Below are 26,428 nucleotides of genomic sequence, written 5' to 3'. Positions count from 1 at the left end.
GACACACAAAGACAGAGAGAAACATTTATTGAGATATTTTACCCAGCACTCAATTGCATTTTCCTCAGAATCAAAACATTTGCTTTTCTGTTGCCCTTTGGATCTATATCCAATTACTCATAGGAGAGAGACAAATCTCTACTCTGCAGGTTAGTGTTTGGATGCACAGTTCAGTTGTATTCCATATGGAAAACATGAAAAAAAATCTGCATGCACAGACGCTCAAATTGCCCATCAGAAATAAAGTAGCGGAAATGATGGCCCAGTTGTATAAAACCAACTGAAACAGAAATTATAATTGCTGCAAACAAATAATGTCTTCTCAAAACCTTAGCTGCCCAAACAGAGTGCCAGACATAAAATATATGCAGCACAAACTCGTGCTGTGTCCAAATTCACGGACTGCGATCTCTGAAAGCCAGTTTTTCGGCCGCAATACGTAACAACCCAATCGCAATTGATGTCTAAATACAGATTAATCTCTTTCCCTCCATGAAATCTCAAATAATACATGCACAAAATACAAATACATATTTTATGTGTAAAATACGGGTGTCCTGAGAGAAAATGTAACTGGAGCTGAGGTGAAAGTGATTCCTAAATATTATTTAAAATTCCAAATAGGGCTTAAGAACCCTTTTTTTGATCCTGCCCACAACCAGCTAATAAATTCAATGGAAAAATAATTTTGACAATAGCTTTATAGTTTTTTCTTTGGGAAAGGAGTCGTGTCACTTGGGGAGTGTCATGGGATAAAAATCCAGCCTACGGCAGAAGGGGGCGCTGTCGTATAATTTGTAACCTACGACCAATGCAAGTTAAAGTAAAAAGGTATGTGTGCCGGCTCACTCTAACTCAATAACATTTTAAATATTGTCTGTCTTTATGTGTAAAAGTGAATGTATATACTTTGGCCATTCATGTCAAACGCACATGTGATTGAGACAGATAAGAGCAGGTGTCTTTAATATGTACCTAAAGTTGTGGCCAGTGTGTCTTGACAGTATCTAAAAATAATTGTTTATTCAATGTTGCCAGGGAAACCATCTCTCGTGAGGGGGGAGGGGCCAGCCGCGAGGTCACACGGTGGCAGACAGAATGACATCACCGTTTTCACTTATTCCACATGCACGTTTAAACTGTGGCACCACTTCCTGCAGACAATTACTGGAAATGTCCCCACAGAGCTCCCATGTGGCAGGAAATGACAAACATTGCCAGATCGTCACTAATGATTGCACAAAAAAAAAAAAAAAAATAATCCCTGAACCAGGTTGGGTGAGTGAGGAGGCTATCTCCAGCATGGTGATGTTCTTCTCAGCTAAGAACTGTCAGATGTTCAGGGTATTTGATACGGTAAAGCAGCCTGGCACAACTCTCACGTCATCTTGTGCACTGAATAAGGCGGACATTGCTGGATCTCTTGGGAAATGCGCTAATTGATCAACTGGCCCACATTAGAAGAGAAAACTTGTTGTTTGCAGAGCTTCAGACTTCCCCTGAATTCATTTTGCTCCTAAATGTGGAGACAGTGCCAGTCCATTACTCGCACGTGGGCGATCAGTGCATTTTCTAAGCATGAATGAATGAAAGTACACAAATAATCTCTGTTTTATTGATTTTCTTAAGTGGTGTACCGTGACATTTTTCCCAATGTGAAATATGCGCCTTGGTACAATGAAATTTGGGAAAGAGTAGTTTACGTCACTCAACAGAACAGACGGATGAGGTCAAGCTTGCATTGCTGGTTTGTATCCGGTCTGTGTTAATGCTCCACTGGCGCTTGGACTGGCAGATATCTGAGTGGTTAGCAGATTTATATCCTCATATGAAGGCGGCCTGATTCTGAAATGAGGACATCTTTGAATCCATGTATTTTCTTTTTCTCTTTGCGCTGCCACCATGTACGTATATCCCAATTGAGCAAAAAATTGGGACTGTCACTTCAACCATGCAATGTAAATTCATCCTCGGGCTACTACTAGCTTTAGTTTTAACCATAATGATAAAGTGTTCTGGATAATATTCTGACTTCTTTGTTGTTTTAATAGCAACACATTACAGTCTGTGGTGACTGACGACTGTCACTGTTTTATGTCACAATTAAATGTAACAGTGGAAGAAGAAGAAAGGAAAAAGCAACATTTAAAATTACTGTGGATTCTGTCCGCAAAAGTAATTTTTGCTGTTTGTATTGCTTGCCAGGAATAATGTCAGCACTTGGCAAGTGATGTTGCACTGCTATGATGTCACACTATTTATAGCGCAGAGCAAGTTTGAAACCAGAATGTCCCGAATGTATGTATATGAATGTGCTAACTCTGTGTGGTTGCGTAGCACACAAGCAATAACAAGTGATTCCCCTGCTGTAAGATGGAGGGGAGTAAAGTATTGGACAATCAGAGACGTGAAAACTAAAAAAAAAAAAAACATGCAGAACAGAACCAGGAAGTGGTGCTACATAGCGCAACTACTACATTGCAAATGTGGGAGCTCTGAAGAAGTACTTGACCAAAGCGCCAAAGCATTTCTCGGGAAATTTAATAGGCCGTGCAGGAGGCTCCTTTGCTCCCTGGGAGACTCCCACTTGCTTGAGTGGCACCAAAATGGTGGAAGAGAAGGAGGGGCTTGGCGTGGCATTACGACCACTTTGTATTTGAGGGCAAGACTTCTTCAGAGCTCCGGGGACTGATGAAAGAAAGCTTTAAAAAGAGCAAACCTGATTGGCTTGAGCTGTTGCTGCGTAGGGGACACTTGTGGCTGGAGTTGTTGCTGCAGAGACAGTAGCAGGCGTAGCACTGTACATCATTGGGACTTTGTTTTGAGGATGAGAAAGAGCAGGGCGAGAGCGCAGGAGTTGGTGCAGTATGACAGTCATGGAAACAGGCGTGTCACGTGCGTGTCAGTGTTGTTGTTTGTTTGTTGTTGTCGCAGATGGCGGTGGTAATGGCGGCGGCGGATGTTACAGTGAGCCAGCAAGCCGTCGTTAGGGTTACACCAGCAGATGGCATGCAACCATTCACAAGGCAAAGCGAGGAAGAGGACAGAAAAGAAAACAAGAGAAAAAAAAAACCATGAGGATAAAAGAGGAGACAAGCAGATTACAATCACAAGTTAGGATCGAGGACTGAGTCAGTTGCCATGAGTGACTCAAGAGTTTCACTTACTAGTTCTCTTCTTGGAACTAGCAACCCTGATTTCAGTCTTATCATCCTCAGAGAACCTGCTTTCTGGAATACCCTCCAGCTCATCTTTCTAAAAATTCTGCTTCATTCAGCCTTTACTCATGATTTGTTAGCGTGGACATTTTTTTTATTCCCATCCTGCCCCAAGAAAGCTAAGTGGATGAGTATCTAATTGAAGTTCTCCGATCAACAACATAACAAGGCAGCGTCTCTGTGTTTAAAACAAAACAATACGACCACTTGACGTTTGGTTTACACTGAAATGAAATAGTCCAACAACATGCAATTATCATCCGCAGTTGTTCCATGTAGTGAATGTGTGCGTGGGTGCCGAGTGTGAGCTAAAAGGAGAAACAAAACGTAAGTGAAGGCCAGAACCTACCAAGACTGCTAGCAGGCGTCATGCACAGGACTGACCCTGGTGTTTTCATGCAAAGAGAAAAGAGGGAGTGGGGAGGGCGTATGAATTAATTGACATAGAGGAGAGCCACAGATTAGACAAAGTTACAGTGTTGATGGAATGCAAGCAGAGGGGTTCCCGCTGACCAAGTCGATTAGCAACAAAATGTGCAGCCAAACATCAGCAAGGCCAAGCCTCATCATTTAGCTAAGGTGACTTAAACAGCTCCTTTAGTTATAGATCTGTACAAGACGTTTGAATATTATATTTTAAATCCAATCTGCAGCCATACTTGAAAATGAAGATGGTGCTTTCTTCTCATACATAATATCACAGGGAACCTGATATTAGTCCACCAAAAGCCCACCCATCACCCACAACACAAACCTGATTGCAGATGGGCGTGCTTACAGGCTCATGTTTTAGCCACAGTTCAGAATAGCTGACTCAGCTGGACCATCAAGGTGAGACTTCTACGAAGGGCGCAACTGAGCTCATAGTGTTGAAATGAAAACTCACGATGGCCCTCGAGATACTTGACATGATAACGCTATCAGTAGCTTCAGAGACACGACATTCAAGCCCTAATTTACTCATTCACCGCCATTGGTGGATATAGACGTCAAAGATCCATTTTAACTGAATGAGTTAATTGACTCTCCAGTTTCCACCAAAATGGCCCATAGTAACTCATCTACCCTGTCTTCACTTACCTGTGGGAAAGAAAGCATGCTGTTGGAGCTGTGCGTTGGCCAGAGCCTGCTGATAGTGCAAGACACTGGGGTTAAATACGGAGTTTGCACCATTGCTCTTCTCCAGTGCCGCTCTCTTTGGTAGTGGCTGAAGGACGCTGTGGGGAAACGCCTGGCCACCGGGAAAAACAAACACGAGCACACCATTTATACGAGGAAAAATCAACAAGGAACTTGCAACTCTACAGTCTGATTATGCTCAACGTATAAAGGCAAAAAATGGACAAGAAACTACACCCTAGCAAGAATATTCAGAAAATTGTACAGATAGAATAATTTTATCATTAAACTCTTTTCATTAATATAAAGCTGCAATTGCCACTGGTGTACGTTAATAGACTATGAAAGTTCCAAGTGCATTACAGCGTTTCACAAAAGCAAAAGAGCCAACTTAAACTTTGTGAGTGGCTACAGTACAATTAAAGAAGCTACATGCAAAGCAAAAGGTGAAAGGTCAAAGTACCAGGTCTACAGTTGCCTCGAGGGGTCGCTTCATTGCTTTGGCAGTCGACTGAGTCTTTAATTAGCAGGCAGCGAGCACATGATGGCAGTGGGCCAATGGGATCAAGCGTATTAACATACAGGTAACAGCAAGCAGAGGTGCATCATGGGGGACGGCATTGCATTGTGGATAGGTGAGAAGGAAAAAAACAAAAACAAAAAAGAATCTGAATGCAAGTATACCGCATACAAAACAATAGGCATGCACATCAACAAAAAACTCTTTGGTCTACTAAACATTTGCTACTTTTTGAATTAGTTAACATTTAGAGTGACAAAAGCGAGGCTGTTGTCGGTCAATACGACTGGACAAACAATTTAGTGGCGAGACTAACTACAACTTTTGACAGCGACAAAATGCATCAGGATGAATACAAAACTGAATTAAATTGTTTTTTTGGATGATGTGAGGTAGTTGTTTGTTCAAGCCATCCCGCAGCATGTACTTGATTGTGATTTAATTCAATCATTTCATGTGGAGCGCTGTTTATTCTCCAAGAAATATTTGGGCGGCAGTATCAAAGTTCTATCAAGTAGCAAGACAAAGTTGGCCGTGCAATGATGACCCCATCTAAAAGAGATGGAATTCAAAAGGGGGTCCGTCCGGACTCCTTGATGTGTTGTGTGCAAATTGCATCACAATATCGTACTGATGTGCTGTGGCATGAATAAACAGTGACATTAGTTCATAATGGAGGATGGAGCTCGGCCATGAAATGAGAAGCAAAGGCGGCAGCACACCACTGCGTATGAGCGAGCTCTTGGCAAGCGACAAAGACTGTGGCACACTCAAACGACACCCAAAACAGAAAAAATCCACTTTCGTTTTCCTGTTTTAGATTACTAACGTGATCTATGGATAGTGACCTTTACAACGGCAAAGTAATAATGGTTTCATGGCTCTGGCTCAAAGACAATTGGATGAAAGGTGCTGACTAAACAACTCAACCCAAGGTTAACCTCACTCACCTCCAGCACGGCATCTAACTGCGGCTGGCTGAATATACAATTCAAGTTGATAAGATGGGGCACATGAGAACCACGTTGTAAAGTGGAGAGGATGAACAGAAATGAGGGACTTAATGAGCAAAGGGACTGTGCAAATAGATTGCACCGACGGGTCACCGCTTTGGCCTTGGCTTTGGATTTCGTGTTCCAGCCGCTTTGCCTAGCCCACTGGTGTCAAACCCGAGGCCCGGGGGCCAGATACGGCCCGTCACGTCATTTTATGTGGCCCGCAAAGACAAATTGAGCATCAAATTCGTGTGTCATTACTAGAAGTGCCCCTTGTCTTCACTTTTAATATCTTTTTTTAAAAATATTTGACCAGTTTTTATTCGTTTGATTTGAAAACGAGTTGTCAGTTTGTTTTGTAGCTTTTACTGTATATAATATGAGGTGCTCATACATTTATTTGGGTTGACAGTCATAATGGCCCTCCGAAAGAAGCTATGACTACAATGCGGCCCGTGAAAAAAATGAGTTTGACACCCCTGGCCTAGCTCATGATGGAGGACGGGGACAGGGAGAGCAAAGCAGCAATGACGTTTGCCAGTGAGTTAACGTGCCGGGCAGGGAAAAACAGACAGGTGTTAAAGAAAGTGCAGCGGCTAACGGGAGCGCTATAAGGAGCCTGGGAGAGGGCGGGGGTGACGCTAACACACGCATGTCCACCATTTTGCCAACATTTCCACCTGTCTGTTGGCCAGCCTAGCTGGGGGAAGTGATGTGACTTTCTCATCCATCCTTGATTTCATTAGTACTGAACTGCTGAGAGCTGAACTCATCAAGAACAGGGAGTGGTAACGGGAGGGGTGGGGGGTGCTTTATGTACTGTCTGAACCCAAGGGCGTTGTACAATAAAAAAATGCCCAGATTGTTTATGCAGTGTTATTTTTGAAAGGACCTCACTTTGGGAGGATCATTGTCAGTGGACTGTACACTGGAACCTACTGGAATGAACTTGCAGAGGTGGGCGGGTGCTTGATACAGTAATGACAAAACAGGGCTCCACATTTAATGTTACTGTGGGGGCATCACAAATGAACGGCCCATGTGTGTGTGAGAGAGAATGTATTCAATTTAAAGGCGATGATGCATCTGTTACCATGTGAATGCTGCGTACATTACTGTGCAAATGGCCCGCATTGTTATTTTATAAAATTCCATAATAAGGCTAGGTTAAAAAAATGAACATATGTGTGTTGATGAAGCTGGTGTTATTATGATTCTTCAATTTTCATAATCAGTGACACCCAAAAGGGAACATGAAATCCTCTAAAAGTACTTACTTATGGATTCTTGAAATTATTTCTGTATCTTTTGCATGATCCAAGATCCTAATATCTATCCATCTCTTATTTGAACCGCTTTTGTACTGTTTAATTATGTCAATATTAATTCTGTCATAAAAATTAATCAAACAAAACGACTTTTCCACTGTACAGTAGGGCTGCACGATTTCGGAAAAGCATGCAATATGGGTGTCGAGTATTGCGCAACTGATGCGACTTGGACATGTACCCAAAGAAATGACACTTTTATGATCAAGTGAAAGAAATATATATATTTTTTTATGTTAGCGCATTAACTGTTAGTAACACCCCTAGATACCGATCTCTTACTGGATAACAATGTGGATGCATCTGATTGGTCTACGTTTGATGCATTAAAGCAAAAATTCCATTTGAAATTTCTTGCAGGTCTTTGCATGTACCGTTATCGCGACAACAATATTTTTGTGCAGCCCCACTGTACAGTATAGCTTCTATATGTTTTATATCACAAAGCTACGCTCTATTGCAATGGCAAACATTTGTGAATCGAGACTGCGTTCTCACCATGGCCGCTGTCGTAGCGACGGCTTGGGCAGCCACTGCCGTCTGGTTGGCTTGGTGTTGGGTAGCCTTGATCTTAGCCTGCAGATGGGCCGGCGGGTGGAAGTACTTGCACTTCTCACGGGAACAACGGCTTTTGATGTAGTCCATGCAGACAGTGACCGTATTGTCACTGGTGTCGATCATGGGGCTGTCACACGGGTGGGCAAAGCGGCAGTCGGTCTCGCCTCGAGCACAGTTGCCCCGCTGGAACTCACGACAAACCTGAACACGCATACAAATATGAAAAGATACAGGAATTGACAGAGAGGTAAAAAAGGTTAATGCTTGCAAAAACTGCAACAATACATCATACCATTGATCACTTTATGGATTTGCATTTTCCTTTTAAATCGTGTTCACGAACGATCCGCGTGGGAGTTCGTTCATACATGTCTCGGAGGGATGCTGTTTCATTAGTGAGCTTCATTTACAGTAGTTGCTAAGTGATAGCACCCGTGAAGACAAACACATCGAGGCATACGCCTACGCATCACCAACAGAACTGTATATCTCAGATGGAGATGACAATTGTTTATCCTTCTAAAGGTTGAAGTGGAAAAACACGGCCCTTCCCCCTGACAATTAGCGTCTTCTCATTCAGTATTGTCTGCCAGTAGTATGTAAATATAACCGCATAATCCCAATACTTTTATTCATTACGTTTTATAGAGAGGATCGCATATTTTTAAAAGGTCATAAACATAAGACTGTTAAGGGAATACCTCGATGACAGTGTTGATTAAAATTGATCATAATTATCTTTGTCAAGGTAGAATTTTTGATTGGATCCATGTTAAAGAAAGTCGTCTAATTGCTGCCTGTGTGGAGACTGTGAATGTTCTTGTATGCTGTCAAAATGTTGTAAATGATATAAAAGAAATAATTAAAATAGGAAAAAATAATATATTATACAAGCTTTTGGAAACTGGAAGTTAAATGAAGATCAGATCAGATTTCGGACCGATTTATGCTGATAATTTAGGTTCCTAAAAAGTTTTTTTTTGAGCCAAGTAAATACAGGTTGGTCTTTGACACTAACAAGACCTCTTAAGACAGAAGGAATATTGAAACGGGTTACCTCCAGCTTGTCTGTTCGCAATAATTTTTGGTTGGCTGATGAAGCAGTAGCCAATGACGCAGGAGGGCTGCCTGGGACAATCATGGGTGTGCTGGGCAAGATCTCTGTGGGTACCAGGCCCATACTGTGCGACATGGGGGTCAGGTATGGCGTGTAGCTCAAACCTGCACTGGAGCCGAGACCCTGGCTGACTGGAAAAGTCTGCTGCAAGAGAAAGACAATTAACACTCGTTCATTTAGCCACAGCCATAAAGCAGAATGGAAACAGCGAAACAAAAAGAGGTCATTTCCTTTAAGCAGCACTGACCATAGGTTGCATGGTAGTGCCGGGAATCATAAACTGCATCTGATGGGCCAGCATAGCAGCCGCTGTCTTCTGCTGGATCAGGTTATTGCGTCCGTTGATCTCCAGCTGGGTTTTCAGGTGAGCGGGCGGGTGCAGGTACTTGCAGTTTTCTCGCGTGCAACGGCCCTGAAAAGGATGACAGGGGCTCAGTATTTTGTGTAAATAATGAGGAAAACATTTGCTGTGGAGCGCAGAAACGATTAATATTCTTTGCATCATTGATCACATTTAACGATGCATTTGGTGGGGTTTTGCATTCATAATGATTTCTGCTGTTCACTACCGCTTATGTCCAAAAAGTAGTGATGGGAAAATGAAGCTTCATGAACCAGTTGTTGTATTCTTTGGCTCCTCTAGATGGCAATGTTGGTTTAAAGTGAGGATTTTAAGAAATGGCAAGTCGGTGGACTTTCAGCTCTTCGGTGAACTGAGAGTGCCATCTAGAGGTCTAAGTAAACAACAATGGGTTCATGAATCATCTTGAAGCTTCATTTGCCCATCATTACCAAAAAGTGCATAGACTTTGGGGATTTAAGGATCTGTTTCTCTATTTCTCTCTTTCACTTCTTGTAGCAATATCGCAATCCTACCTAATAATTATGACCATTGAAATGTTCATTGCATTATCTAAGACAATATGGGTCTTTGATGCAGCGCCAACTGCGAGCAGAACTTAAGAAAATAAAGGTTATGAAGAAGTGAATGTGAGTCGAGGTTGTCAGAGGGACACGACAGCGCTGAGAGCAACATGCTGGCTATGACATAGCACATCTTGTGAGGGGCGGAGCCAAAGCCAAGCGTGATGAGAATCACAACTCAGAAGCTGTGTTGCTAAGACGCTGTTCCTGCTGTCTTCGTCATTGCAGGAAGAGCAAGATGAATCACGTCTAGCTCCTTTCCAGAGATATTTATTTGTTGAATTTTATAATACAATTCAGACCATCTCAACGAGCACTTGTAGCGAGATTAAGGGGCTTTTTTTAACTGCTTCATAGGAAAGATACAGAAATGGAATACGTCCAAAGGAAGAATGCCAGATCCAAATTATTTTCCCCCCGCAACCTGTTTACATACATGCTGTCAGCTATGTTGAGTACTGAGCTTTAATCATAGAAGACTCATGGCTTCCAGCAAGGAAAATGACTAACAAGAAAAACCTAAAAAAAAAAAATTGTTTTCAAATTGTAACCAACTCCACAAAACATTACTTATTTGGCAATGTTGATATATATATATTTTCCACCCCAAAGTAAATCAATAGGACTATATCGCTAAGACTAAAACCTAGGTGTGAGTGCCTCAAAGCCGGTGGCGTGCAGAGAGAGCTGCAATGTTTCTGTAATGATGAAGCGACTCATCCTTACTGACCTCTACACCCCGCAGTGAGCTGCTCAAACCTCCTCCTTTATATGCCTCACATGAACCAACTCACACCTGCCCACACATGCATATTAAATGCCTGGATCACAACACGCATCACCCACGCACACCAACACTGCCATGCTTGAGGACGGACACACACTCACAAACAAAGCGGCCATGTCATAAAGGAATACAATGTTTGCGCGGAAATTCGAAAAATGGACACATTAAAATGAACGGTCACACTGCAGAGCCACACTCCTTACTTTGTTTCAAACTTTCTGCCTTTCTCACTTGATTTTTACTATAATTAGGTTTATCTATTTTGTCCTTGTGGCAAGTTTTGTCTCTCTATTCAGGGTGTCAACATAGCGTAATTGAAACTACTTAGTATTTCATTCTAAGAAAAGCCCCAAAACTTGAGAGGACACAAAGTGAGGTGATATATCTAAATTGTGTGATTCCGGCAGACAGAGTACTCATGAAATGACAATGCAACCACTCATGTAAAATGATTCATTCATTCATCCGAGAGGGAGGTGTTAAACGCTATTTTGGATCGTAGGGAATGCAGACATTACCCACATCATGCCTGCCTGTTCAACATCTAAGAGTACAAACATTTACTGCATGGTGACTGCTTTACTTTTGGCTGTCTGGGATTAGTAATAAAGCTCATTATCAGAGGTTTAGTCGGCGGTCAGCCATACTAACTGCAAAAAAAATAATGCACCTCATAATTTTGTGCAGTGGTAATAGTTCTAGCCTCTAAATAGATTGCAAAAGGTCAAGTATCCCTTGCGCAAGAAACATCCTTTGCTAGCTGCCGCACTGTTTACGTGCTCCTTTCACCCCGACACTCCTTGCACAGATTTGACATCCCTAGTTTGGACTTGACCTTGACATCTTCATGTGTGGTACAAAACATCTCCGCCTCCTTCATCAGTCTATCTGAATGGTTGGAGTGATAAGTGCTGAAAATCTGTGGGTGGCTCACACACAGAAGGCCAGTCTTCTAGCAAGCCTGCAGAATAGTGCTTCAGTTGTGGGTCCCTCCCTTCACCACTAACAATTTGCATTTTGCCTTCAATGCTGACTCTATCCTCTGGCCTGCTAAGGCACTAGCGGAGCGACGAGGGACTGACTGTAGCATCAGGCTACAGTCAGTCTTCCCAAGTCACATTAATGAATGTAATTTTAATTACTGCTTAACATATTATTTAACATTTGATGATCCTAATTTCCCAAGTAGCAGCTCATTGAAATGAACCAATTAGTTCTTTGTATGCTGTTATCGCATTCAATTATAATGGTTGCCGATCAGTTTCCAACTCTTGCTTGATGACTGCTGGGATAAGCTCCAGCATGCTCGCGACCCTGGTGAGGATAAGTGGTTCAGAAGATAGAAGGATAGATGGACTAAATTAAAATGGAACACAATTGAGGTTAGCGTGTAAGTATGGCCCTCGACAACTGTTCCAATTTCTCACTTTCGGAAAATCAATTCCCCACACCTTTTGCGGACTTTTCATACATTACATGGACGACAAAAATCTTGCCAAGCAACGTAATCAGTTAATGAACCGGCCGGGTCTTGGGCTATTCAAAGCTTCCAACCATATGGGAGCACTTTTGGTTTCTGTTGCGCTGGACTGTGTATAAATTGGCATGCAAGGATGAGTTTAATTATGGAAAAAAAAAAAAAACCTTTACCCCTGACTATAGACAAATGCTATAGATGATGAATGAATGATTAAATTCAAATACTATGAATGAATTTGAATATTCAAATAAATACTTCTGCTTACTCACAAATTTCATTACGTATACATTAATGCTACCTTCTAACTTGTGTATCTTATCCGGATGTAAGATGGAACGCACAAAGTAATTACTGTATAAAGTGAATGCAATGCAGTAAAACAGGTGACAAACTCACTTTGCTGTGAGTTTAAAAGAATCATATTGCTCCAGCCAGGATACTACCCCGAAAGTAGTCAGGTACTGGATGCACACGGACAGTGTTTCGCTTCATTCTCCAAACAAGAAAGAAAAAAAAAAAGCTTCTTCTAAAAGATTGTGTTTCGTTTTAAGTGAAATGCAGATTTGAGATGGTAAGGACTCTTGAACCGCAGGAAACTGTGACGATCCGGAAGACCTGATCACCAAATGCTTACTGCTTCCATTTAAGCTTGTAATGGATAATGTTGATCAGTGGCTAAAAACAAGTCAATAAAGGTGACCTAACCAGGTAAAAAAACACTTTTAATATGAAAAAATATAATCACCAAAATATCTTAATCACCACCATTGTTGTGACTACAATATGAACATGTGGCATAATATCTGGTCAAAACATGTGAAGTGGTATCTGATCCTAATTTGCAAAACTTGTTTCTATTGCCAAAATGTGCATTTTCCTTCTTTTGATATGCTTAAAACTCCACCCTTTCCAGCAGCTATATTTTCACAATCCTTGAAAGTTCTCATAAAAATAGGTGGATGGAAACCCTCCGAGTGACTGATCCAGATCATCATCACTTGTGAAAGGTTATGGCCCTGCAGTTTTGAAGAGCTGGTCATCTTTAATCCAAGTGGAGCTCTGCTTTAGCTAATCTGATCATCTGTGACCTGCTGAGACATGGAACCCACCATCCCAAGCGTCTCTAATCTACACTCGCACAATACAATACAGCACAGTACACAGACTCATTATCTCGGAATCCCCTTTACATGGTAGATAGAATATCTGCAGCCTGTGCAGTGTGATGCCGTGGAAAATAAAGGTGGCAGAATTCCTGTCAAACATAAACTTAAACTTGCCAAATTGGTGAGACTTCAAAAAAATGGGTTACACACTTTTTATGTCCTACTTTAAAAGAAACTGTGTCACAATCCCAAGAGAGAACAGCAGGCCTTTTTCTAATTTTGTTTCAGTCACTCTTGGCTTTCAAGGCAGTGAGTACTGGAGCGCTCTAAAAATAAAAATCAAATCTACTACAAATGCAAATGAAACAAAAAAAAAAAGTTAGATTTTGTGGTCTCATTTGAACGCATGTCAGGGCATGGTGAGATGTTGTTTAAATCCATTGGACAGATAAAGGAAGATAATGAGATGGAAGGAAGAGCGCAGATCTGTGCATCAAAGCCTCTTTCGAACATACTCAGCAGATAGGGGCCCAGGCTGCTTACTCCCCCACTTTGGAGATTATTAAAGCTTTGCTTGCTGACAAAAGAAAGTTAGAGGTATCGCTTCATAATTTAAAATAGAAGATAAGCAAGAAGCAGGTGAGTGAAACTCATTGACGGGCCACAGACCAATTTGATGTCAAGAAGGCTGGACAGATAAAATCACCGGGTAACTTTTAGCCAAAAAATATTTATCTTAAGAATGACATTAAGGAATTATTCAAATAGAATGAACTAGCACAAAAAAAAAAACAATCTATGATTTCTGAGGGGAAAAGTGCAATTTGCTTCAGTTTATCGACATACTAAAACTGATCACAGTGATTGTCTCAAAAGGCACAAAACTAGGTCACACATTATGAACATATTGCGGTTCTTAATTAAATAAATTTGTCAAAATTATCTTAAATACATTTTCTACACGTACACACATACACAGAAGTTTATATAAAATTTACAATAATAATAATAATAATAATAATAATAATAATAATAATATATATATTATTATCAGATGATCAGATTATCCATATATTTATTATTATACAACAATAATAAATATATTTATAATTTATCCTTAACCGATCATCAGAGACCTCTGGAGACTTGAAAATACAATTTTGCAGATGTTGACTGCCATTCACCTTTTTATGCCGAAAGGGAATGGAGCCTTGCCTTGATCGGCTTGTTGTTTGACAGTTGTGATAAGTCCCCAAGGATGCTCTCTTGTTGGTTGAAGGCATCCTGAGGCGTATATGCGGTTGGAAAAAAAAAAAAAAAAAAAAAAAAAAAAAAAAAAAAAAAAAACAGTCTGCATCAAGCGAAACCACTCAGGGCTAAAGTGGAAGTAGCTCTTTCGGCTTAAGAACCATATTTGATAACTCAAAAGGGAAGGCATGTCACACTTAGAAACTGTACCGTGAGATTTTCTTCTACCTACCAATCAGTGATGACAAAAATGTATTTAAAAACAAAATTGACAAAAAAACGACTGGCAAACTTTAACCTCAAATCAGCTTAGATAGGCTCTTGTTACATAAGGACAAGCTGTAAAGAAAATAGACGGATGGAAACTTTTTGTTTTTCAGAAAAAGAGATCTTGCAGTACTAGTATAGGGTTAACGTTTTCATCAATTTCATTAAATTATGTAGTATAAGGATTGCCCTAAAGTGCCCTTTAGTGAAAAAGACACGATCAATACACCAGGGTCCAGTGACTCAAACAGCTACAGGCTGGGTTTTATTTGAATACCGCTGCATGCAAGTAAACATATTGATCATACTTTTCAGCCATGTCATTACTTTGCTTTTTTCCTGCTCTTTCAATGGAAACCAAATGTTTAGAGGAAAGCAGTTTAAAAATAATGTTCATTGATATATGCGGCATCTACAATCCCAAGTTTGTTTTATGATTGTGGTCAGATTTTAAATGGTATTAATGTAGGAATAACATTGTTGCTAGAAATGAATGAATAATAAATAAATCCAATGTTTCACTCAGACGAGAATGAATACACAAATAATGTTTCTTAATTCTGACACATTTTTACATGCGACTGCGATGTTATGCTCGGTTCATTACAGCCTGTTTTTTTTTTTTGGGGTGAAATGGATTAAAACCTATTTCGGTAGCAGGCCCCTAAAGATTGCTTTACTTGCCTCATTAGACTGAACCAATTAAGAAGAAATCTGTCTCATTATAAGTGACGGCCCCTGTGGGACATTTGTCTGAATTGTTTGTACCTACCTAATACTGTGTGTGCACTTGCATGTGAAAAGATGAAAATGAAATGCATGTAACAGACTTTTCATTTGATTAAAAAATAAAAAGTCTAAGTGTCTGGTGATTCAATTCAATTTCCACTTGCACTAACCCTAACCGTTGAAATGCAACAATAATTTCTGAACCGAAGATCGTTTCTGATTTGAAAATCGTTTCTGAATCGAATCGGGACCCTGAAAATCAGAATTGAATCGCTAGAAACTTAGAGATTCGCACCCACAATCAAAACCATTGTATTTAAAATTTTGTCTGCTGTTATTATGACGATGCACCAGAGGGTTAATCGTTGGTTTTTCATGCATGATACAGAAGTTACCAGAACCAAATAGAAGAGAGAAAAGCAGACACACAAAGATCAGACTGAGATGCCGAAATTAGACGAGGCGAAAATAAACATCAATAATTCAAAGCGGCACTAAAGTTCAAACCTACAGTAAACCTCCCACCCACCTACCCACAGATCACCTGAGGTGCGTGAAACATCGACAATACAGTAGCAGGAAGAATTTTTCTGAAGCTGCCTTCAACTCATCAAATGTGAGGATGGTGTTGAGTCTGGAGAGCAAATTTCAAATAAAAATGTTTTCCATTCCCCCCTAAAAAACAAATCATTTTTCAGTACTGTGGCTTGCAGAGTGATGGGAAATGAGGATGACTCAGAGATAGTGGGTGGACTGAGACCAGGTGAGACACTGGTACAGCAGATGGGCAGAGTTCTCTGCTCATTCGAACCAACACATACGCAGCTAAGAAGGCATCTCTGCAGTTTATTTCTTACTAATCAATCATTTCTGTTTTGGCTTCAGCGTTTGGGCCAAGGAGGCATAAAGCGTTGCACCCTGCAATGGTACCAAGACCGAACAAAAAAAATCTTTAGCCAGTAAAAATGATCACCAACCAGCATCTGACATAAGGAACAAGATATATGCAGCGTTGTCTGGACCGGGCTTGCTAAATTCAAGCTTATAAAGCTTTACTGCCAATTTTATGATTAACTTTTGAAAGGGCAAATAATAAATAAACTGCAAAAACGCTTCAACTCTGTGTCAGACACAGCGGTCCACTGCCATCGCCATACGGAACGGCCATCTTGGACATGTGTCATCAAGCCGGTTACATCTTCTTCATGCCAATACATAAATAAATAAATGAATATATCCACGGCAGCTTTCTTAATCTCCCTCATTCACCTGCTTTAAATGATTTGATTTGGAGTCGATGGCACAATGTTGTCATATTCTTGAATACAATACACTCCACTGTAAAAGCGATATCGTGAAATACGTACATAGGTAATTCTGTATTCTGGGTATTAGTCAACTTGCTTATCTCCTATGGCAGGATATTTGTTGAAATGAGCCAGCTGAGGCTTGTGTCTGCATGTAAGGAGGACCATTCAAGCAATAGACGAGGTGGGGAGTCCACCATCCTGGTGAGTACCTCAATGTGTATGTGCAAATGACCTCAGGGGACCACCGGCTCATACTGCACTGCACCCACACATTCTCCACCACGTTTGCTTAGTGTGGTCCATTGCAAGAGGATTACATGGAGGAATGCAGCCAAGCCCATATTTTTAAACTAGAGTGGAGCAGGGGTCGAAGAGCAGAAGTTCATGTACACTACAGGCCCTATTTTTGTTGCGAGCGCAAAAACTGACATTTGTAGAGGGGTGTGAAGACTTTTTATATATACTGTGTATAACTTGCAGCCACAGTACATCTTGCTCTAAGTCTTGTTGTTCTGCCCCAGTTTCCATGGCTATTTGTCACTGTCACGCCTAGTTCACCGCCCTCCTCCTCCACCCACCCCCGGCGCCATCATATATCTTGATATGAATGGGCATTTCCTGAATGTTTTCATCTTACTTGTCCACCACATACTGGCACACTACTTGGTTTTGTGAGCACTAATTACCGTAGTTTCCGCACTATAAGGCGCATTGGATTATAAGGCGCACCTTCAATGAACGGCCCATTTTAAAACTTTGTCCATATATAAGGCGCACCGGATTATAAGGCGCACCTTCAATGAATGGCCCATTTTAAAACTTTGTCCATATATAAGATATATACATTTGGCCCGCGGGCCGGACTATGGACACGCCTGCTGTAGTGGCTCAATATTGGTCCATATATAAGGCGCACCTGATTATAAGGCGCACTGTCGGCTTTTGAGAAAATTTGAGGTTTTTTAGGTGCGCCTTATAGTGCAGAAAATACGGTATTACAAAGTAGGTAGTTTGAGGGCAGTTTGTGTTGTGCGTGTGTGTTGTTTGATCTTGACAAGGAACCAGGAATAGAAGTCCTGCAATGACTTCTTGAGTAGACCAGACATGTACCCTCACAGATGACGGACATTAGATAGGCATGGTGACAATGGAAGAACTTACCAAATAAAACTTCAAAAGCATCTTTGTGGTGACAGTGAGCATGACAAGAGACCTCTCTGGCCTTTAGCGTCAAAAGGTCAAGATGATCAACTAACTGCAGCACAGCATTGAGCTAATTTGAGCATATGACAGAATACACCAGTCAAGGAACGTCAAAACTGTCACCCTTAAATTGGAAACAAATTATTTTTCTAACATTGTTCACATTCTTTGGAGGTCATATGAGGTTGAATGATACTGTAAAAGAATATCCTTACCTTTAAAGAGTCAAAACACGCAATCACTCTCCCATTTTCCACTTGGCAGCTTTTAGATGGGTGGGCAAATTTGCACTCTTCATCACTGCGTGAGCAAGTCCCTCTCTGAAACTGCCGACACACTTCCAAGGTCAGCCATTTTGTGTCACGTATAGAGGCAATATTCAAAGCCATGGCTGCGTTGCTGGCTTGGTTGGAGGAGAGCTGCTCGGTTTAAGGAGGAGGCCCGTCCTCTGAGGAGCAGTTACAACGTACTCCAGAAGAAGAAAAAAACCAATTGATGGACGTTACAGCTGAAAATTATCCACTTTTAGTCAGTGGATTTGATTGGTCTCTGTAGACAGGAAAGGGACTGGTGAAGTCTTGAGCGTTAGCAGAGCACGGGAGTGCACTGCTGCAGTCGTATTTGCCTGTTAAACTGTGGATTGTTCATCATTCAGCAAGACTCAAGAGCCACCTCAGGCAAAGCACACAAAGCATGGTCCTAGATGAGTTTAACTGCTTGTCCCAATGTCTCCAAAAATGTATCCACGATGGGGAACAGGAAGAAGTTGAAAGTGTTGAAGTGAAGTGTCCTATCGTGACTAGAGACAGACTCAAGAACTCTTCAAAACTAGCCAGGGATCATCCAGTAGGAATGCTGTCTCACATGGAACCTTCTGTCAGCAATCTGGAGTAGAGAGAGAAAGATAAACAGAAGAAGAATATTGGTGAGATTATGGAGGTTTTCATCTTTTGTAGCTCATTAAAATACATGACAGTCAACCGGTGAAGCAATTATTCAACATACAAAGAAGGGAATGTCAAAAACTTCAGTGAGGGTCAAGACGAGAGAACCTCTGGATCTAATTTACCCAGTATAATCATGCTGGTTTGATGATGTAGTCAAAGGAAAGCCAACCAGCACAGAATTATTCTGGGCAGCAGTCCAGAGGCCATAGAGTGACTGAGACAGATGGATATGCCAGTGCTGGACATGGTTATGACCCAGGCCGGGGTCATGAGACATTCACTGGTTGCCCGTTATCAAAGTTAGATATTGGCTCACTGACACATCAGTTTACGTTCATACATATATTATGGCATAATTAGAGTTCCTGTTGAGTTCATTTTCTATCAATTTCCTCTATACAAAAAAAATATGTATCTGGGTGCTACGAGTGTGGATCTTTGTGTAACTAGTCCACCAACACTATTCTGCCCCAACTCTCTTGAATCCAGGACATTGTCTTACAGAACCTGTCCCACTTGTCTGATCACAGCTAACGAAATGAGAACCTTCTCAGCCAAATGGTCCAGAAGAGTAGTTTCACTCTCTAAGGCATGATTTAATTTCACAATGTCTCCCCACAGGAGAGGCTTTTGCTGTAGAGGAGACATTCAGGTGAAAATCATGCCAGAGCTGACCTTTAACAATTAAACCTCATTATTTTTAGAACTCATAAAATGTCTATCTCACTTTGTCCGAATGTATGTAAGGGGTGCCATTTTCTCCACTCTAAAACTTTACGACATTTCAGTCAAATAATTAATTTGTGGGTTGAGAAAAGATCCATCATATAGTTTTAGTTTTGTGGGTTAGGGTTAGGGTCCTGGACATTCTCGATGTAAAACCGAAGGCTGCTTTGGACCACTCCAGTATAAGTTGTGCACACAGCTTTGGTTTAACCTTGGGTCGATTCAGGTCTTAATACAGCATATACTTTGTTTGGCTTAGCCTAGTTGAGCTCTTGCTAGTGTCTGCCGTAGTTTATACAGAGCTGAAACAGTGGTCTTCAGGCACAACGAAGGAAGTCAAGGCCCGATGGGAAAGCCGAAATGACCTTTTAAGCAGGACATATGTACATATAGAAATACACCACAATAGAAGACCTTATGGATTACTGATGCTTACTAAGTCCAGATGGCAAGGGCATTATCTGACTAGTCTGCTTAATTGTGAGAGTCAGCGGAACTGGGGAGTCTCAAGTGAAAGTCCTTGACTTGACCTCTGAATACCTCATACGTAAGCTATTAGTCTGGTGTGCATTCTATGGCTGTGTTAGATTTGATCTGAGCTTATTGTGTTCATTGTGACTATAGGTTAGTAGGACAGCAGCCAAGTTAGGCCTACTGAAATTATGATATATTATAATTACAGTTATGGTATATTGTGATTCATAACGTGCCAGACAATAGGAGTGATTTAGGAGTGTGTGATTTCACAAGGACTAAGCTAACGTTGAGATGCAACACAAGAAGCATTTTACAGAGTCAGCAAATTGGCATCATAATAGCCTTAGCTCGTGACCCAAATGGCCCCCCTGTTCATGATATGGGCCAGGCCTTTCTCCTTATTAGATGAGATGACTAACCACTCTCTATCACACATTTTGAATACTAAAATAAGCTGCATTTCGGGGAGGAGTTCTTAGAGTACTTACTAGATTCAGGCAAGTAATCACCTGCAATTACAGTATTAGTCAGAATTGACAAGGAAGCATAACGAAATAATGTTCCTGAAACGTTGTGTTAAGATGGACAATGGGCCAAGTAAGAAAATTTCAGTGTGAATCTAGACATAATAACAGACATACTTGATTAATTTTATTGATAATGTCTTTCATTTAATCCTTTGCACTTAATTGCATTGTTGACAACTTGTTGTAGTAGTTAGCAAATATTTTAATTGGAGTTTATTTGGTCATTAGATATTTGTGTTTCGTTTATTTTTTTATTAAACGTTTAATCATCATTACATATCATATATCGTATCGCGTTAACTTTTTGTTCATATCATACAGCACGACTCCAACCGCTTGTTTTATTTTATTTTTGCCAGGAAGGCGCCATAGTGTCAGTCATCTTCAAGAGCTATGTTTTTTTTTTTTTTTGGCGTGCTGTTTTTTTTTTTGTCTTGACCCTTTGTGAACTTTTCCAGCGCTTTGGCCGTGACATTCCTGGAAGGAGCGAGATCTGATTTTGACGAAGGGAATGTCTGCGCTATTTGACTGTGACGGCCACGGGGCGTTCCGATTATTTGTGCCTGTGATGAGCAGCATTTTTCACAGCCGTTTTGTTCAGCACATGTGTCAGCACTGTTGGAAAGTCTGCATTGGTGAGGCTGAATGGGTGGCTGATGGAGTTGAGGATGAGGAGAGGGACCGCGGATGTGTGCCTACAACTGTGAGTCCACGCTTGGGCATGAGGTGGATTAAAATGTCAAGTCATATTTAATCACAAAAACGTCTCATAGGGCCTTCCATGCCCACTGTTGGCAAATATTAACTATATTTCCTGATCCTAGCCACCAGGAGGGCAAGGAGAACTAAAAAAAAACAACGGGGAAAATGAGAAATCTTGAGAAGGGACCCCAGTGGGAGGATTCCCCTTCCAGGACAACACACACACACACACATCTATCTATCTATCCATCCATCATCATCATCATAAAATTGTATACAACCAGACAACATCTCAAATCACAACATAAAAGAGATCTCTCCCTTAAGTACATGACAGGGATGAAAGTCTGCTTTGACCAGTAAGAGGAGCCAGGATCATGGATAAGTTTCAAAGACAGAGTAGCTATATCGTTCCAAAGTTTAATTATCTACCAGAATTACCATCTCTGAGAGGAAGGTAAAGACATGAACCAGAAAATTTATTTTCCTTTATAGGAACCGGACTTTTTTCGTTCTTTGCGTTGTACAATAAAATTGCAGTTTCACAATTGTTTTACAATTCTTTGGGCAATATATTAATACCACCGATAAGAATATAATTTTGGTCATTAGAATCTTGCGTCAAATATTTCTAATGTGTCATCGCTCAATCTGTTTGTTCCACCGGCAGATATACGATATCCTCCTGGCCTTGGCTTTTATCATCCACCAATCGATCAAAGCAAGCCCAGATATTGTAAATGATAGCCCCTTCATACTCAAAAGACTAAATATCAAAACTGTGCATACTAAAACTGTGATGAAATTTATTGGTAATACACACTGCGTGCTGCTAAATATTTTCAAGCCACCTCATCCAACTATAACCATCAGTGATGTGGGCCCCCACATACAAGTGAAAAATCCATGTGGCCAAAAAAACCTCCTGACATTTGCACTGTTGGCAGAGTGAATCCACCGCTGAATCCAATGCCTCACTTTGCTCTCAGGCAGGAGTTGGTGCAGAAAGCCCATTACAAGACTGGAAACTACAGTAATGGTCCTAACTGGGAGCTTCTCATTTTCAGCCTCACGCTCTCACACAGATAAAACATCCCACCTGAACCGGTGTGCAGCACACTGCAGCAAACTCTTAAAAGATGCTTTCCCACCTGGTTTGGGCAGGTCCCCCGAGCTTGGCCGTCTGCTGTCCCCGACACAGGAGGCACCTTGTGTGGCAGCTACAGTGCGGCTGTCTGCCTCAGCAACGGGAGTTAATGACCATGTGAACTGTTGTCATTCCTCGCACGCTGCCCAATGCCGCAGCCAGAGGTCCATTCCCTCTCAATATCTGTCTCACGCTCAGCCACGCAGCAAGCGAGGCAGGCAGGCAGGCAGGCGGGCGGGCAGGCAGGCGGGCGGGCAGGCAAGCAGGCAGGCAGGCAGGAAGCAGAAGAGTGCCGACTTCAACTATTTGCCTGAAACATTTCCACACACACACACCCTAGAGCCATCCCCTTCCTGCCCAACAGCATGAGACACAGAACCGCCCTGTCAGTTCTCCAGCCAATGGGAGAAGAGCAGCTATGAATCAATGCTGTCTGTGCATCCCTATTGGAAGAGAGTAAGCAATGAGGTGAAAACTGCGCTTACGGTAACATCCTCTGAATGTTAACTTGTTGGGGTATTTCCCCAATTTCATGCCCTACCAAGCGAGCCGTTATGTCATTCGTGTCAGTCAAAGCCATAATATTGAAGAAATAGGTCCAGGGACTCCGCACGTATCTCTCAGCACGTCACGACTTGGTTCATAAGGATGATCCTCTCTGTCCTTGCCTGTGTTCTATTGATATGTCACACCATCCCCCCCCCAGGAAACAAGAGCTCCGCACCTCCTCCCTTCATCATCCAGACAGACACTCCAATTATTCACATCTCTCTTCCTTTGGTCCTCTAAACTGTCTTTCACGTCAAATTTTACCATAAATCCGATTGACTGGACTGGATAATCGCGGTTCTTTCAATGTTTGTGTTACCGGCGTTGGGTCGGCCCACCCATTTCAACCACCACCTCGCTCCATCCAATTGATGACATACCGGTTGGCATCATGTGAGCCGTGGAAGCCGGGGGTGTCACAGAACTGATGAGTCAGAAATCCAGATTCAATCGAACAGCTGTACCGTCAGTCTGAGTCGCATACAAAGTCCAAAACAAAGGCTGTGAATGACACAGCAGCCTGGGTGTTTCGTTGATATCGGTTGGGCCAAACATGCTTACAATTCCATACCCAATTAACAGTCTATTTCCACTGGATGGATTCATTCAATTTCTTTACTTGGGTAAGGCGCTTGTGAAGCGATGCTGCTCGCTACTGTCGTCACTGGGTTGGAAAACGCAGTCTCACGCTCTGCTGTTATGTGACACCCACGTGGCTAGGTAAGGTTTTACCAATCCGGTGACCTCCGATATTAGTGCTGTACCCAATGCAAAATTGGGCGCTGATCGACTGACTGGTCCAGCTAGGACTGTATTTGCCAGATGCACAAATATTGCTTTGAGTTGTTCATATTTTAGTTTTGCCTCTCGTTGGTGCTGCCGGATTGTCTGCAACGGTACAGATGTGAGGAGCAGGACCATGCGGACTTTCGGCCTCCTGGCACGGAGCAGAGTGCGTACTAAAAGTAGAGTAAAGCAAGAGAGACAGCTAGAGAGTACAAGAAAATTGTTGCCAATCTTTTTGTATTGTGTTTTGCTCGCCAACTGATGAACTATTGTTATGACGGAGAACAGCGATTGGTCATTTCTTTCAAACTCGGCTTGGCGTGATTGCGACATCTATGATCCCAGCATCTAACACTGTCCAAAGGAGACTCATCTCTTTCATCTAGTTAATGGTTGGGTGAAGAGAGCTACAGCTAGGCACATTGTATTTCTTCTCCACCCGTGCTACAAAAATGCACCCGCACACGTGGCACGGACGGTGAAGAGCGCCATCGGCGCCTCGTGTGCGCTGGGCTTAAAGGCTGCTTTGGAGCCAGTCCCAAGAAGGCGTCATGCCATATCGCCTTTGACACAACTCCCTTCAACTTTGCATTTCCTTTCATCCTGGTTATTTCAGCGCAGTGATGCAATGCTCTTCCAAACGTTCCAAGGCGAAAAGCAGCAGAGCTCTTTAAACCTCAAAACCGTCTTTCAAATATAGTCGTCTCCACTTTTACACATTTTGTCAATGGTGCAGGAAATCTATAAAAGTGAGTGAACATGCAATTTAACACCCGTTATCAGGGATTACCTTAGTACTTCTCTTTCATTTGATTTCTAAATAATGACAAATAACAATTTTGGCTCATGTCCTATTTCCCCCTACAGACCGCCAATCTAAATAGATTTTTTTCCAGCAGGAAATCAGATCACACAAACAAAGGCTTCACAGACAAACAAGCTGGGCCACTTCCTTCCTTATGTTATCGCCTCCCCTTTTATTTTTTGACCCTAGTTTACCTTGCTCACTCGAAAGTAATGGCATTTAGGAATTCTGGGGAATTATACCCAAATAGAAAAAAAAATGCTATTCTGTAAACAGTGGTCTATTCCATATAAGAGAACGTCTCTCAAAATGTGTAGGAACAAACAAATGATGGCTAATCACGGCAGAGAAAACCATGCAGGCTCAGAAATAGGCCACTAAACACTGATCAATGAAAAGGCAGCTGTCTTTTTTCTATTATTAGCTGAAATCAAATATCAAGCAGCAGTGAGTTGTCTTTGGTTCTGTTTGAAACCCTTTCCACCACATACACAATCCACACTGAATGAATGATTTATTTGTACTTTAATCTAAATCTTTCATCCCATCTTGGACTGTTAAATTTTAATTATAATTGTAATTCATTGTTTCATTGTGCTTCATGTTTCACACATGGATATAGTTATGATATTTTCAGGAGGATTTATTGCACTTCAAAGTAAAACTTATTTACATGAGCAAGACATGGCGCTAACATATTTTGCGTGCCTGCACTGATAGCACTTTTAATAAACTGATACTAACATTTGACAATTGCACGTCAGAATAATCAACACGTTGATCCTTGTGAATTTAATGCATCAATGCACCTGCAAGACAGCGATGATGACTATACAGTTCAATAAAAGTGAATAACAGAAGGACCACTGTGTCTGTTTTCACTTCTTCCGTTACCTTTTATCAGCGCCCAGTGGACGCTTCACTTAAAGCAATGGTAAAAGCAGCTAATGGCTAAGCTAATTTCCTTCCTTCCTACCTGATGGCGAACCTGTCACATCCAGCTGCGCGGGGTAGCGCTATTCCGTCGGTCGAAGAGGTGCAGGAGCCGCTGCCTATCAAATGACATCAAGCAAAGGTGACCATCCTCAGACCTCACGCTACTTTTGCAACGGGTAACTTTTTTTTTAAGCGTTCAAAATAAGCGTCTGTCGTAAAGCTCGCAAGCGCACTCACTACTTTTAAGGCGCAGGAGGAAGCAACAAGCGATTTTGACAGTTCATGGACGCAAGTAAATGCTTCACGCTAGGGGTGGGTGATTCCATGTTAAAACTGTACCAACGCATTAGTAATCAATAATAACACACATATTACGGTGTTTTCTGATTATTGATTACTTAACAGCGTAGTTATGTCACCCATTTAGTTCATTAGGTGGCCAATAAAGAGACCTTGATCCGAGGACAGATATAATACTACCCTATTTTAAGCATGGAACAGTCCAGCAGCAGCAAGGGTAAAGGCGGGGGTGTCTGTTCCCTAGGAAACAACATTGAATCTCACTGAGGGGAAAGATGTAGCTACTGATTTCTGAACAAATCACTGTCTGTCTTTCAAATAGTATGACAGAAACACTAAATTCACTACATATTTATTTAAGGGCCAATAACGCTCTCTAAGACAAATTTACTTTCTTTTTAGAGGATTGTAATAAAGATGTGATCACTACATTTTCACTACACAAAGCACAAACTCAAACACTAATACTATTTTTCTAATCTTTAATAATGCTTAATTTTGAGAGACGTCTAAATTTAATAATAGGTTTGTTGTTAAAAAAATTATTCTGCAGTGGTGTCGTGCAGACTTCTAGCATTTTCCTGCCATCGTATAGCAATAAAAAATATTAAATCCAT

At 41.5% G+C, this 26,428-nt stretch overlaps 1 protein-coding gene across 15 annotated transcripts in view; it reads right to left on the bottom strand.

The window, feature by feature from the left end:
- LOC125988541 (muscleblind-like protein 2a) overlaps positions 1-25,778 on the bottom strand; it is a 28,663-nt gene extending 2,885 nt beyond the window's left edge. Inside the window, exons 1-10 of one of the 15 annotated variants that reach the window (XM_049753855.2) lie at positions 25,552-25,778; positions 18,125-18,794; positions 9,103-9,267; positions 8,796-8,999; positions 7,679-7,939; positions 4,801-4,854; positions 4,299-4,449; positions 3,568-3,603; positions 2,720-2,814; positions 11-1,845 (exon numbers count right to left, since the gene is read on the bottom strand). In XM_049753855.2, the coding sequence (XP_049609812.1) occupies positions 1,825-1,845; positions 2,720-2,814; positions 3,568-3,603; positions 4,299-4,449; positions 4,801-4,854; positions 7,679-7,939; positions 8,796-8,999; positions 9,103-9,267; positions 18,125-18,298 (1,161 nt within the window). In that variant the 5' untranslated portion in view covers positions 18,299-18,794; positions 25,552-25,778 and the 3' untranslated portion in view covers positions 11-1,824. Of the gene's footprint in view, positions 1-10; positions 1,846-2,719; positions 2,815-3,567; positions 3,604-4,298; positions 4,450-4,800; positions 4,855-7,678; positions 7,940-8,795; positions 9,000-9,102; positions 9,268-18,124; positions 18,795-25,551 lie in introns of those variants that run through there. The other 14 variants (XM_049753860.2, XM_049753856.2, XM_049753862.2 and 11 more) reach the window with 14 other exon arrangements.
- Positions 25,779-26,428: the final 650 nt, after the last annotated feature.

The sequence above is a fragment of the Syngnathus scovelli genome, chromosome 2 (assembly GCF_024217435.2).
Source record: "Syngnathus scovelli strain Florida chromosome 2, RoL_Ssco_1.2, whole genome shotgun sequence".
Lineage (NCBI taxonomy): Eukaryota > Metazoa > Chordata > Actinopteri > Syngnathiformes > Syngnathidae > Syngnathus > Syngnathus scovelli.
The sequence above is the reverse complement of the archived record's forward strand: the minus strand, read 5'-3'. Positions and strand labels throughout refer to the sequence as shown.